The 14,394-nt window shown below is 45.6% G+C and overlaps 1 protein-coding gene across 4 annotated transcripts in view; it reads right to left on the reverse strand.

The window, feature by feature from the left end:
* Positions 1–14,389, reverse strand: part of KLHDC4 (kelch domain containing 4) — a 37,527-nt gene extending 23,138 nt beyond the window's left edge. Inside the window, exons 1-6 of one of the 4 annotated variants that reach the window (XM_026092017.1) lie at positions 14,202–14,389; positions 13,262–13,353; positions 12,173–12,251; positions 11,116–11,214; positions 7,902–8,038; positions 460–552 (exon numbers count right to left, since the gene is read on the reverse strand). In XM_026092017.1, coding sequence (XP_025947802.1) covers positions 460–552; positions 7,902–8,038; positions 11,116–11,214; positions 12,173–12,251; positions 13,262–13,353; positions 14,202–14,300 — 599 coding nt within the window. In that variant the 5' untranslated portion in view covers positions 14,301–14,389. Of the gene's footprint in view, positions 1–459; positions 553–1,202; positions 1,320–3,023; positions 3,078–7,901; positions 8,039–11,115; positions 11,215–12,172; positions 12,252–13,261; positions 13,354–14,201 lie in introns of those variants that run through there. The other 3 variants (XM_026092018.1, XM_026092020.1, XM_026092019.1) reach the window with 3 other exon arrangements.
* Positions 14,390–14,394: the final 5 nt, after the last annotated feature.

Below are 14,394 nucleotides of genomic sequence, written 5' to 3' on the forward strand. Positions count from 1 at the left end.
AGCAGCCAGCTCTAGGGCAGGCTTTGAAAGCTGTGTTGTGCTCCCAGGGACTGCAGTTACGCTGCTTACCACCTCTGAGACAACACGTAGCTCAGCTCTGCTCACAGCTCCCAGGACAGTGTAGCTGTGACCTCCCATGGTACATAAGAGCCTACTGGGGCAGATGTTCATAAGAAGAGAGGGCTCTTTGACAAGACTCAGAGGCCAAAATTGATGTCCTGAGCTTTAGCTATGAGGATGAGGAACTACTTCAGTGATTAGCTAAGTGGCACAATGGTTTCTTGAACAGTTGAAGATTTTAAATCAAGATCACTTCTCTTCCTAAAATAAAACTCTAGTTCAGCTCCAGTACTGCTCAGGATAACCCTTGCATTAAAGCCCAGCTTTCTGTTACTGGTGAAATTCTATTGTCTTCGTTACAGAGGATTCAGTACCCCCAGCCATCCCGCAGTAACCCACCTTGCACTCTCATGGAAACCTCCAAAGACAATCAGTTGTCTTTTGCAAGCAACCATTCGATGTCCACTTCTTCCAGAGGGTCCTCCTGACGCCCTGAAAGGCAAAGCAATTCCACTCATCAACAAGGTTCCCCTTCCTGTTAGCTTGCCAGTCCATTTTCATTTAAGTCATGGTCTGCTGGGCTGGTTGAGTTCAGCTTCTGTTTTTCTGGCACAGAAAACCATAAGGAACTTTTTTTGCCATAATACGTATGTATGCTTTCCTCCAGAACAGTACGTGTGCTCTTCCTGTATTGCTTGGTATTTACAACACAGGCATTTTGCAGTAACAGTTTTATTCCTAGTGATAAGCCATCTAGCCTCTAACAGTACCCAAAGTCTTGAAGTCTCTTCTGCTATGACTCAGGAGCTAATTTTTCAGGAGAGCTTAATGAATAGCAGTTAACTCCCACAATTGTAAGAAAGGCACTCTAGACAGAGATGCTTTCTCTAAGTACCTAGTAAGAGCCATAGACTGGCTCTGACATTCACTCTTCTTCAATGTCTTAGGAAATCACCTTCCATACTGTCTTCACTTACCCATCAGCAGGTAGGATATAATGTCAAACTAATGAGAATACTTTGTAAAGCACTTAGATTTCCTCAAGAACAAAGGTATTGCAACAGAACAAGTCACCACTATTATTTTACATATTAAAGAAGCAGATATGTATCACTGTTCTGCTCTTGTCAAGCCTTCCTGACCTTTCAGTTAAATGTGCCACTTCCATTTCCAGGAACAAGTCACAACGCCCCAGCTGTCATATCCAAAAGCTTCAGGCAAAGCCAGGCAGTTGGCAATGACATTCATGAGAGGCAATAAAGATCCACCTTCCTTTATGTTCACCCACAGTCAGAGCATCAAACTGGAGATAACAAAAAAACTTCAAGAATTCTCGAAACAGAGGCGACTTCAGGCCCAGCCCAGCCCACACAGAAAACAGGGTTTTTCCTTTGTTTGTTCTTTGCCACCCTGGATTAATCTATCACATTTTCACTCTCGCTGAGGAGTCTACCAAAGCGCACAGTTAGCGCCACTGAACTCAGCAAGACTTCTCAAATAGGCAGTGTTAACATGCTCTAAGTGGTTGCAGAATCAGGGCCTAAATAAATAGGAAACCTGCTCACAGCTGAAAACAACAGCAAAACCCAAACCCACAACCCTACTGCTACACTTTAACTGGCAGCAGGTAGCTGTAAAGAGCAGTGATAGATTTCTGTGGAGAGAGAAAATGAGGGCCCTCGTTCACCATCAAAAATGACCAATCTCACACCAGTCATAATGAAGAACTCCAAGCAGAACAGCAGCGTTTGGGTAAGACCAATATTGATTGCCTGGACTCTTTATTCTGACAGCAAGTACGGTTTTCTAGGCATTTAGAGGATCTTTAAGAAGTACCCTGTAGAATAGCACCTCTAGCATTAATTTCATCAAGACCTGAAATCATTATTTTCTTTTCTGTAACAAGGCTTCCACATTATTATTCCAGAGGATGGAACTTTTTTTGTTGTTGTCAAAGGAAAGGGGGGATTAAAGATCAATTTTTACAATAAAATCTTGCTCTCAGGGAGTATCTTCTTCTTGTTTCTCCATAAGGCTTTCTCCAAATCAAAAATCAGTTCCAAATGATAAAAAGTTTATTCATTGATGTGCATGTTTTAATAAACAAGCTCCCAGAAATGAACAATTAACTGTGTGTCACAAACAAAAACATCTAATATGGGGCCTGATCCAACTTACTGGCACCATCTCCAATTGCTCTCAATTACAAGGCTGCTCTCCCCTTTCCTTAGGGTAGCACTAAAAGCTACAAGACCAGATGCTGAAACATGGTTCCAGGAGGTAGCAGGCCTCATCCTGCACAGCATTATATCATCTCAGCTTTCCTTTGCTTTAGCATTAAGCATCATATAGGAATCAGGTCTAAATGTCAGTTTATAGCCTTTGACATAAAGGGATGCCCTCCTAAATTTGCCAAAAACACTCTTAGGAAGCACTTTTACATAGAGCTATATGTAAAGCTGAGGTCCTTCTTCCCCCCTCTCCAAACACAGCACTGTAAAAATTAATGACATAGTCCAGCAGGACTGCAAGTAACATGTAACTGTGCTGCCGCTCCAGAAGGCACTTGCTGCAAGCTCAAAGCCTTGTTTCCCAAATGCAGACTGCCTCCCTTTACCTGCATCACTGCTCAGGGTCCAAAACAAACATTTTGGAAATAGTTTCACAGACTTTATGATTAATACACTACTTCATGGGGTTGACACCAGAAAGCAGACATGTGGGAGGGAGCTGTAAATTCTCCAGACTTTTTTTAAAAATAGATTAAAAGATAAGTCTGGATAAGGACTGGCTCTGCACATGTACAGCATAAGTCTGATCAGAACTGTTCCATAAGGAATTTACTGATGCTCGTGGAGTTACTCTGGGGCTTATAGTAGCATAACAGATCTGAATTCAGCCCCCAGATTCAAGGATTAATGACTTGTATGTCACAGAGGGTGCACAATGCATAAGTTACTTACCTTCTCATTCACTCCTTCATCCAGAGGCTGCTCAGATGAATCTTGGTACCTTTCCTTAGTAACAAAAATGATGATGTATAACCCATCAAAGAGGCTTTTCAGGACAAAGCACTTTTATCCTCCAGTACACAAGGAAGCTGAAGCCCAGGGCTTTAACGTTTAGTTTTAAGTCTTATACTTGCAAATGCAAACACAAATGTTCTGTTCATTGGCACGCACAGTTACTGTACCCTTGTGTTTGCATACTCAATTATGAGGCACACAAGTGGCAGATATCTTGCGCATCCAACATGCAACTTGAACACACAATTGCCACACTAGCACATGTCCCCAAAATCAAATCCTTTGCATGTGTCAATCAACTGTTACATATTTGGATCCTAATTTACCAAAGAACAAGCTTACAAGGGTCACTTCTGGTCTGGCAGGGGAAATCTGCTCAATAGCACACCGAAATACCCTTCCTCTCTTTAAGCACCAAAGCACCCTTCTACCTTTTTTGCAGGACCTGATCTTTCTGGCGACAAATAGGACACGAGCAAGAGGAGCCATCAGTCAGAAACAAACCTACGCTGAAAGGCACCCTGTACTGCAGTGACTGCTCCAGTTCACTCTGTAAACAGCGTTAAACATACACTTGTGAAATGCTACTCTGCAATATTTATAGCACCACATCTCACAAAACTGTTAAGAGAAGTATCATGGTACTCATTAGCATTCCAGTACTAAAGGGAAGGGAGCCATAAAGGTTCGTAGGCAAGACAGAAATCTACACAGAGGAGGGATCTGCCAGGTTCCCAAGCACAACCCCAGTGTGTAACACCCCCTGTCTCTCTTCGAGGGAGTGCACTGGGCCACACAGAGCTGACGGGGACTGTTCTCTCTAGGAAGGAAAGAGGCAATTAGGTTAAAATATTACTTAGCTCTAAGGCAAGGTGACAAACAGTTCATGCACTGAGGCAACCTTGTGCATCACACAAACGGGACGGCAGTTCCAACAAGTCAGCAAAGCCAGTTTCTGGGATGTTTTCTAATGGGCTGAGATTTGCTGAATTTGGCCTGTCTTTGGGCATGCAAAATGCAAGCAAGTAGAGCTACTTATAATTTTTAAATCTGTCAAGCAGCCAGCCACATTCAGCAATGACTGGCATCACTGTGGTCTGTGCTAGGAGATCATGGAGGTTCATTCCCCCATCAGCCTTTGCAGACACAGCACAGGGCTGTTCATGGTTCTCTCTTCAAGCATTTTACAGTCAAGCCTCTTATGGCACCACAATGACCTGTCGCATGAACTGTAGGCCAGGAAGGACAGCTTAGTTGTTTGAAATCTAAGCTCTAGCACTGGAATAAGTAGATTTCCTAGAACTGCAAGTTCAGATCACAGCAAAGTCATCTTAGCTGTTCACCACACACAGACCAATACATTCAAACCTGAATTACTGGGTGCATGTGACCTCACGGGGACTATAGAAACAGAAACCTTGTTTCTACATCCAAGCATTTCTCAAAAGAGTAATTATGCTGTTACTGTACCATGTGCCCTAAAATGACATCTCCCAAAACAAACTGAGTTTACTCAATACCAGTCTGTACCCCAAATATATATAACCAGGCATTTATACAGGTAATACTGTGACCACACTGGACGCAAGTGGAATTATTGCTTTGACCATGCCTTATAGCTGCCCACTGTCACCGGTCATCCCAAAAGGTTAATGGCAATCAAACATAATCAGATGTTTGACTTCAGACAGACATGAGAAACCTATGTGGAAAAGTGACAGGCAGCAGTGGGGGCCCTGCTAAGGAAAGTAAAGTACTGAAGGAAGTGAAACGCAACATGCGTTACGACCACAGTTTTATAAAAAGTATAATAAAATCCCTCGTACAACTCAACAATCATTTCTGCCCTTTCCTCTTCCCCTTCCCCAGCAGACTGTAATCAAGATGCCATATGGAAAAGCAAAGAGGCAGCAGAAACTTGATTTTCACACTCAGTCAGGTTAGCATTAAAACAAAGACATCCCCTCCCAGCCTCCTCCGCCAGATGCCTCATTAATGCAGCTCTTGGAGCTCTGCCTGAAGATGGGGAGGAGATGCACTCTGTTTTATTCAAACACTGGAACCAGGACACCAGCATTATAAAAATTCCAGGAGGGCCAAAAGACAGACATCCATTCAACACCATCAGGAATGCCTCGGGTGGAGCTGATCCTCCATGGGGCTGGGAGTGAAGAAAAAGAAAGATCATCTCTCCAGGGCCCTTCCACCCACATCATTTATGATGATGACTTAGGAAATGTCCATCCATTTATCTATTAGGAGACAATGAACTACCAGTGTCTCCAAATGCATCCTTTCACTGTGGCATGGCTACCAAGGTGACGTGTGACAATCATTGCCAGGGGATAGAGGGCATCTCTGGGTAGCTGGAAGAGCTTGATACGTAGAACTTGCTTCTGCTTATCATGGGATCTAGGAGCTCACCTTGCCAATCTGGCTCCCTCCTTACTATCCATAACAATCTGTCACAACCTTGAAACAAGCTCTCTTGCCATGGTTTAGTCTGCTTGGGGACTGGGATCGATAAGTGTGTCCTGCAACTTGCAGCACTTGCAAACTTTGTGCTCGGCTCCAGGGAGGGAGCACGTGCTCTCGCACAGCAAGTTACACCCAGGTTCCCCCAGGCTGCCCTCCCATTTGGGTAAGACACAGGCCCGATCAGAGCCTTGTAACTACCTGATTTCCTCTTCTCAGGCATGTCAGGCACTGCAGTACAGTATTTGTTTGGGTAGCGGAAAACCCTAAATCAGCTCTACGGCAACACATCTGCAAACCCACAGGAGAACAATCGGCACCGTCAGTGGTGGAACTAACGAAGTTTCATCTGGATTCTCCAATGGCTCACAAAGAACGATCTCCCGCCCTCGCTTTCCCTGCAGCTGGGTATTAACACAGCTCTCTGGTAAGGATTTTCTGGTATCTAATAAAGAGTTTGGTAAAGCATCAACTCTTTCTCTCAGCAGGGACTCTTAAGGGAATCATCGCTTCCTCTCCCCACCACCCTCCTTCCTGCTTTCATGAAACTGGTAGGGACATAACACATCCAAATTCTGCCCCCTTTATTTGGATAAGATTGAGCAAGGGATTCAGTAGTTATTTTGGGGGAGCTGGGAGGGGTACAGTCACAGTCATTACGTCAGCTTCTGCCTAACAACAATAGGCAGATCAGCCTGCACAGTGACAGGTCTTTATAATCCTTGTACCTCTTAAAGAGCCCTTCATCATTTCGGATAGTTTCTCTCATCCCCACTTCCCAAAGTCAAGCAAGGCTCACTGAAGTAAAGCCGGCTTCCTGTAGCATGACAAATTACAGCTGTTATTAGATTAACACTGCCAGGTCTGGAGCCAAAAATCACACTGATGGACAGGAACCAGCCACCTAGGAATTAAACAGTCTTCCCTCAGCCTCCCAGAGGTACTGAAAAGGACAGTCCCTGGATCCTAGGAGAAGGGGCAGCTGCCAGGATTCTGTGCTGTGAAACATCCTTTTAACCCAGCCTGTTTTGAACTCATAGGGTTTTTTCCACATTGGCTCTCGCAGTCTGTATATGCCCCCCCCACATCTTCCATGCTGGAGTCTCTTCAGTGCTACATTAGTATTAGCAAAATTAAACCTCCAAATTCCCCCTTGTCAGGCAATATCAACGTTCCCATTTTGCAGAGAGGGGGAAAAGGCAGACAGGCTCCATGACTCACTGCGTGGCCTCAGGCATGTGCCAAGGCAGAGCCAGGGTATCCATCTCCGCATAGCTCACTCCTAAATCACCCTCTCAATTACTGTGCCAAGAGGGAAAGGCCCAGACCACAGGCACCCACACTTTGTAAGTAGGGCAAAAAGTGATCGGCCCAGGCAGTTTTAGGGCTCCCCACCTGAAGCAGGGTCTAGAGTTCATGCCCAGGAGCTTGGCAGGGTGAGCTGCTGATGAGCAAGTGCTGCTCAAAAGCTGCTGCTTTCCCCAGTGTACTGCCAGCTTGAAGGCAACCTGCACTGGAGTTCCAGCCCACCCAGAGTTGTCCTCTGCTTAATCCTGCAGCCAAGACAATCCCAGGGTCCAAAAGAAGGTCTATGGCAGAGTTGGAACCAAAGCCACATCTCCTGCCTCTCAGTCTACCAGTTGACTAACCAGATCTCTTTTCCTCTCATGCAAATATAAAAGTGAGTAGCAAAGCCTAGAAGCCAAAGGTTAAGGAAACATCAGCAGAGGACTTTGGGCCAGACCCACAAAAGACTTTTAGGCTCCTTAATTCTTGCCAAAAATCAACAGGACTTTTAGCACCTAATTTCCTTGCTGGATCTGATTTATTTGCTTGTTCATCCCAAGGAATCTTAAGGCAGCAAACACCAATTACCAGGAGTGAACTTGGCTCTGTGGATAGATACTTAAAGCTGTTTAAAACTTAAACTGGCTGAGATCCTTCAAGTTCTCGTACAGCCCAGCCATAAGCCCAGACAGATAGAGCAACAAGTAAGGGCTGTTTTGAAGTTGCACATCTACACTTGCCCTTGCTGGGGCAGACATTGCCTTTCTTGATACTCTTTTCTTCAATTAGACAACACCCAAGCACACCCATGCTCCAAAAATCATTTATTAAACAAAACAGCTTTGGCCTTGTAGTCTCAGAACATGTCTCTCATTTCCACTTATTCCTGGGGGCTGTCCTCTCCACCATTTCTAGCATGGGCATCTGTGAGCTCAAGGGAGAGATGGGCAGACAGCTGGGAAATCACAGGACCATACAAGGAACCAAACTCAGGCCATACCAGCAGAGTTCCTCATGAGGTCCACATCGTTCGATTCAGAACACACCACTTACTTGATCTGCTCCCAGGTCTTGGTAGCCAAATGCAGGACCCAGAGATCCTTGTAATGGTAAAACTGCTCCCCGTTGGGAGATGCAAACTCCCCGCCAAACACCCACAGCTGCCCGCCGCCTGTGGGCACCACTGCTGCCTGCCAGGACAAGAATGAAGAGCGGGATCAGAAGAGAGTTCAGAAAACAGAGACAGAAGAACTTTATCAGTCAAATGTGCAGCTGCCTCTGAATTCCAGAGAGCAGACAAGTGGCAGCGGCTGCTGCTGCATTGCTTGGCAACGGCAGCTCTCTGGGGCTGGGGGAAGGGGAATTTTAAATGTAAAGTTACTCATTGTTTAGCGCACCTTCCCTATAGCAAAGGAAAATTGGCCAAGGAGCTGGGTTCTTCCCAGCATTTTGAGTTCCAAGATGGATCCAACATTCGCTGGGATGCATCTTGGGATTTAGTTTAATAACAATACTTCAAATCTCTCTTCAGCAAAAGGGGAAGCTCTCCACAGCTAAGGTTTGGGAACAGTTCACCCATCCTTTAGGCATGTAAATAGCATCCTGCAGATGACACGCTGGTGGCTGAGGAACTCCAAGCCACACACAGAAAAGGGGCATTTCCTGCCTCTGAGGCACAGGTAACATCCCACCACAGGGCAGGCACAGTAATGGGTGGGGGGGAGTTATTTGGAAAGGACGTTGACAGTACACAATTACTCTTTATACATTTGTATATACACTTTGTAGATTATAAAATAATAACTGGTACAGAAACCAAGCTGTAGCACATTTTAAAACCTGAACCTTCCCAAGGCCTGAAAGGCATTGTTTCTGCCTTTGAATAAATAAAACCAAACACAGAAGGAAACATGCACCATTTAGACAAGAGGAGACTGTCAATGCTTTGTCAAAGGCAAGTACCAGAGAGTGTTAAAAGGATTTGTTTTACTTATTATTTTTGCAAGGAGCAGCACCAAAATACCCTGCTGGTACAGGAGCTGACAGTTAAGAGGCAGGGAGAGAAGAGCAAGACCCCATTTAACTGAAATTTTCTGCCGAGGGACCAAGCAGAAAAAGAAACAAATCCCAAAAAAGGAATCCAAGCAAATGTGTAAGCTTATTCCATGTCTGAGACCTCTTGAGGTTGTTACACTATAAACAAACTCTTGCATACATGTTTTTCCAGAATTCCTATCACAGACCAATATTGGGACAATGATCTCTTTCTTCAGAAGGGCTTCATTTCCTCCCTGTCTAATCCTGCAAACAGCAAAGGAGGAGATTTTTAGCACCAGACATGTGTCCATGCCCTGACATAAGCCAGCCTATGCATGCAAGGATTAAACACGTGAGAAAATACTGGGTGTGTTTGCAAGAAGCACTCATGGGAACATGAAGTTACCCAACCAAAGGAGATACGTGTCTGATATTCATGGGTATCTAGTGCTTAAAACTTAAGTGCAAGGTATATACAACAGCCTGCTTATACTTGTGTGTGACCTTTCGAAGAGCCGGCTCCAAATTCATCACATAACCAAGCCCTTTTCTCTCCTCAGACAACTGACAACACTGGTCCATGGCTATTCACACTTCAGCTCTACTGAACTGATGCAATGAAGCAGCCAGGGCAACTCAGATGAAGGATCCTGTGTCACAGACCACAGATGAGAAATGAGACTGCAAACATGCACATAGCAACCCACAGACACACTTCTGTTTACCTTTGAGCTAATAGGGAACATGCATTAAAAAGAAAGTCAGAGGGAAGAGAACAAACCAGGCAGTTAATGGGGCTGAACAGTCTCCCGTTCAAATGTAATTAATTATCAGACAGAAAATGTACTGTTGAAGCAGAACTCCTCAGATAGGTTTCTCATTTTATTTCTGTTATAATCCAATTGCAACTCCCCAGTGCACAGCCTGCTCGCTCAGTTTAGATTCAGCTGCTAGACAGCCACCTGCTGGCTACCAACACACAAGCAAGCACCGCTTAACTCCATATCAACAAAGTAACCTCCTTTTCACTCAAGTAAACAAATATTCCAATTTTTGGTCTCCTTATGGAATTTGATCATTGAAATCAAGTACGATTTTAAGCTCCGTGAGGTAGCCTAGGTAACCAGTTGGAGCCTTTCAGTCCAAGGAGGCACGTGGAACTCTGAGCAAGACTAGCATTTAGGTGCAGTGTAGCAAGGGCATACGAACCTTCCCAGAGCACTGGATCTCACTGGGAACTTCTAAAGAGCTTTGGCCATGAGTAAGAAAATAACATTCACATCTTGTATGGCAGCTTTTGAAATGTACAAGTCACCCAGCCACTTGATACAACAGGTAAAATAATCTATCAGACAGCTGGCAAGGGCCAAAGACCTGCAAAAAACTACAAGTCTCCAGTCCAGTTCCTAATGCACAGACATTCACATAGTATAAACAAAACCAAATCTTTCATCATCACAGCCAGCCACTTTAATGACAGAGACACCACTGCGGTGACTTCCAGGTGAATGTGATCAGGTGCAATATCCCAGAAAAAATTTAGACAACTTCATCCACTGCCTTGGTAGACACAGAAGAAAAACAGCCCATCTGCCATGGAAAGACTGCAACCCAAAGGCAGGACACACACAGCCACTGCAAGAGGTCCATCCTGCTGTACAGCTGGGACACTTGGCAAAGTCCAATTTCTACGTGCTAGCAGGGATACCTTACACTGATGGACCTTTCACATTGCTGAGTGGCAACATCTGTAATGCCTATAGACACAGGCATTAAAAAATAATCATGCATGGCAACTCAGTCATTCATAGCACTTTGGTCAACTTCTGAGTTACATCCTGACTAAGATTTTTAAAATCCCAGTGCCATCCTGGGATTATGGATGGTTGGGCTGGTCCCCAGATAATGCAGGAAGACAGTCCATCTGCAAAAGAGACTTTCTCCCCGTGAGTACTGTTTGAGTCTTGCTGAACCCTCAGCTATGACAACCCCAAATCCTGATTCTACCACTTAACACTTCCAGAGGCCACTCAGTAATCAGAGAGCACAAGCACCTCGGACAGGCTTTTCCAGACCCCCTCAGCACAAGAGGTGTGGTGACACTATTGGCAACCCATGACAAGGAGGATGCAGAGAAGCCAGAAACCCTTGGAAGCAAGCGCAACTCCCATCTGTCTTCAGGGCAGCGTCAGAACAATTCCAAGTGCTGCTCCATCACCCTGAACTTTACCTGGTGAGCGCATCGCCTAGGAGGCGGGTTGGGGACCTCTACTTTAGTCCAACTGTTCTTCCGGATGTTGTAAACATACAGTTCATTATACAGGTACGTCTGTTAGAAAGGAAAGGAAAGGAAAGGAAAACATGCATCACCAGAGCTCCCCATTCAACAGGATCAATCTGTTCAACCACAGGCCCCTCTGAAGGTTACCTGTGTGTTAGGGGAGAAGATACACAGCACCAGATTTGCAAAGTGGAAGTTCAACTGCCTCTATAAGGCAGGGAAGGAGGACAACAGCCTCCTTCACTAGACTGGGAGTCAGCAACTTTCCCAGCATGAATCACGGACTAGACTGTTCTTTCCCAAACCCGAGGTAAGGTCCGAGTCAGCTTGAGATATGAGGACTTGGGAAGTTGGAGCTTAACACAGATGCAGAATTTAAAGCTGCCCAAAGTGCTGCTCAACTCCAGAGACAGGAACAGCTTAAGGTAATGAAACAAGCAGAATTTATTTAGCATATCACATGAAGCGATCCTAAATATAGGGCCAAATATCTTTAGCAGGCTTCAGTTTTCAGGCTAGAATATGCACAACTTCTCAGGGTTAGAAAGATCAGTTTGTTTCCAGAAGCACAATAAACACTTGTAACTTGCAAAAATTTAGGAACAAGAGCACCTGCTTGCACATATTTGCTACCATACACATCTCCAAGGCAAGCAATGCCTTGCCAGTTGCAAAACTGCAGAAGTATATTGTTTTCAGAGGGAGAAGATAGAGATTCTTCAATAGTTATCAAAGATGAGGGGCAGACACAGCTATTATTAAGTCTGGAGAAATTATGAAGCCCTGAAATATTGATGCCGACTCCTTAATAGGTTCTAGCCTGTCTCCTTCCTGCCAACTGTTCAGGCATGAGACAGTATCACTGTGGAATTAAAAGGCTATTTTGCTCTCATTCAGGGACAAATACATATTTTATGACTGGTGCTTTGACTCTTCGCTTCAAATGAGACTCACGCAAATTACAATGGGGGGGGGCAGAATAAAGAAAAATGGAAGTATACATTACTTTTTGGCCATTGAAATATTCACCTCCAAAAAGGATCAACTCATCTTTCTCAGGGTGAGCAGACAGGGAGCCATTCAGCCTGCAAAAGAAAGAGAGATGGGCCAAGACCAGTAAGTGTTAACAATCTTGTAAAACTCAGAAGCTTGCAGCCTCAAACACAGCTAGTGCTAGCGCCTCTGCTCTCTAGCCTCAAGGGTCTCTCCATCAGCTGCACAGTTACTAGGCTGCAGTATTCACCCCAGGGCTAAAAACTTCCCAAAGAAATTAACTTCTTTAAAACTTCCAGCAAGATTAATTTGACATCGTCTGAAATCTTATCCTATTTTAGGAGCACACGTTACACTGCCATTTAACATGCCTTTTGACGTGAGCTCTTGAATTTTAATGCTGGTGTGTCAGGAACAAAAATTAGTTTTATGAGGGCACATAACTATGGGTAGAACTGGGCTGTCTCATATCAACTTACTTGCGTCATCCCACTGCAGACACCACTGCTCACCACCCATCTACGTATCACCAAAGGGCTTTGCACCATGTGGGGACAGATCCCTACCACCCGGGCACAAGGTAGCAACTGACCATTGTAACACGCTTAAGATGGACAGTAATGTACTGACCTGTCCCTCTACACAGAGAGGAAAACAGGTACCATAGAGAAGGGCTTATAACAAGTCATGGCAACCAGAAATACAGAACCTAGCAGTGTGTGGACTCCCGGCCTACACTTGATCAAGTGTTTTGTATCTCGTGACACATCTTTTTACCCCTTGAGTCCCTCCAGCTTTCTAGTCCAAATCCAAACATTTCTCTTAACCTTTATTCTTCTCAAAGCCCTAAAATCTAACTCGGCTTTGCTTCTTTTTAGTGGGACGACGAGATGTTAAAAAGGGGATTTTAAGGTGTGAAATGCTTTTAGTGCCTTTCTTAATCCAGGGATTCAATTTACCAGATATTTTATGACTCCAGAAATCAGTCTGGCCAGACATTATACCTTCCATTCTCAGGAAATAACTTCACACAGCTAAGTTTCATTAACAGCACTAGCAACAACTGTATGAGCTATGGCCAAAGTCTCACACAATCTCTTACCTGGGCGAAGGGGGTGGGCAGGATGTCTCAATTACTTGGGTCTTTTTAGCATCTAAACTCTGGAATTCTGCTATCAGGGCTTCAAGATCCTCCTGGAAATGAAAAGCCAGATATGAATTTCTCGACATGCACAGAGTCACCTGCACACTGCTGAAACAAGCAGTCACCCTCACAATTTCCCCTTAAAAAAGTTAAATTGGCTGCTTGGGTTCACTTCATTCAACTATGAGAAATGGACACCAAGTACTTCCACTGGTACCAAGTACTTTAGAGACTGGTCTCCCACTGACAAGTGCTTAAAAGAGTTCCAAGAGGATGGCAGGCAAAGTGCATTCGGTGTACACCTGCTACTCCTGCAGCGGAAACACAGCACAAACCAGCAAGCATACAGCTATCACTTAAACCCTACAAAATTACGAAGAGCTACATGCTACGATCTAACCAGTCCTCTTCTCTGCCGGTGCAAATGGAAAGGGGAATTCCTTCCTATTCCCAGTTCGTACTTTAGTTAGAGAGAAAATTGCATGTATTGTTTTAATTCCCTTTCAACTTCTGTAAGCTAAATAAAATCTCCTCCGCACCTCTGTGAAACACATGCTAAGTTGCAATGGCACAAGGAGGTTTGCAGCCAGGGGGAGTTTCTGCTCTCCTGGTCCAAGGTCTCTCCTGCACCCCCATGGCCAAGACCTCCACTCCGCTGGCCTCTTTTGCAGCAGTCGGATCGCCGCAGCGTGGTCAAAGCAGAGACTCCCCAGACCTGGGAGTTTCGCCGCTGCAGCGCGGCAGCGGTTCTCCCTGCAGCCGCCACCTGCGGGGTTTCAGCCCCGCGCGTGCAGGCAGCGGGGCACATAACCACGCACGAACTCCCTCGCCTGCAGCTGGAAGCACCTCAGCTTCCAGCCTCCCCCCACGCCGCCGCCGCCGCGGCCCCGCGCCTCACCTCCTCCTTCCTGGCCCTGCGCGACACCTTCCTCCCCATCTTCGCCGCCGTCTTCTCGGCCCCCTTCCCCTTCTTCTCGCGCTTCCCCTTCTTCCCCATGGCCGGCGGGGGAGGCAGGCCGCGCTAGGCCTCGCGGGCCGCCCCGGCCGCACCGCGGGGCCGGCAGCGGCGCTCGCCTCGGCCCGGCGCTTCC

This window comes from Apteryx rowi, unplaced genomic scaffold (genome assembly GCF_003343035.1).
Source record: "Apteryx rowi isolate R43461 unplaced genomic scaffold, aptRow1 scaffold_94, whole genome shotgun sequence".
NCBI classification, from domain to species: Eukaryota; Metazoa; Chordata; class Aves; order Apterygiformes; family Apterygidae; genus Apteryx; species Apteryx rowi.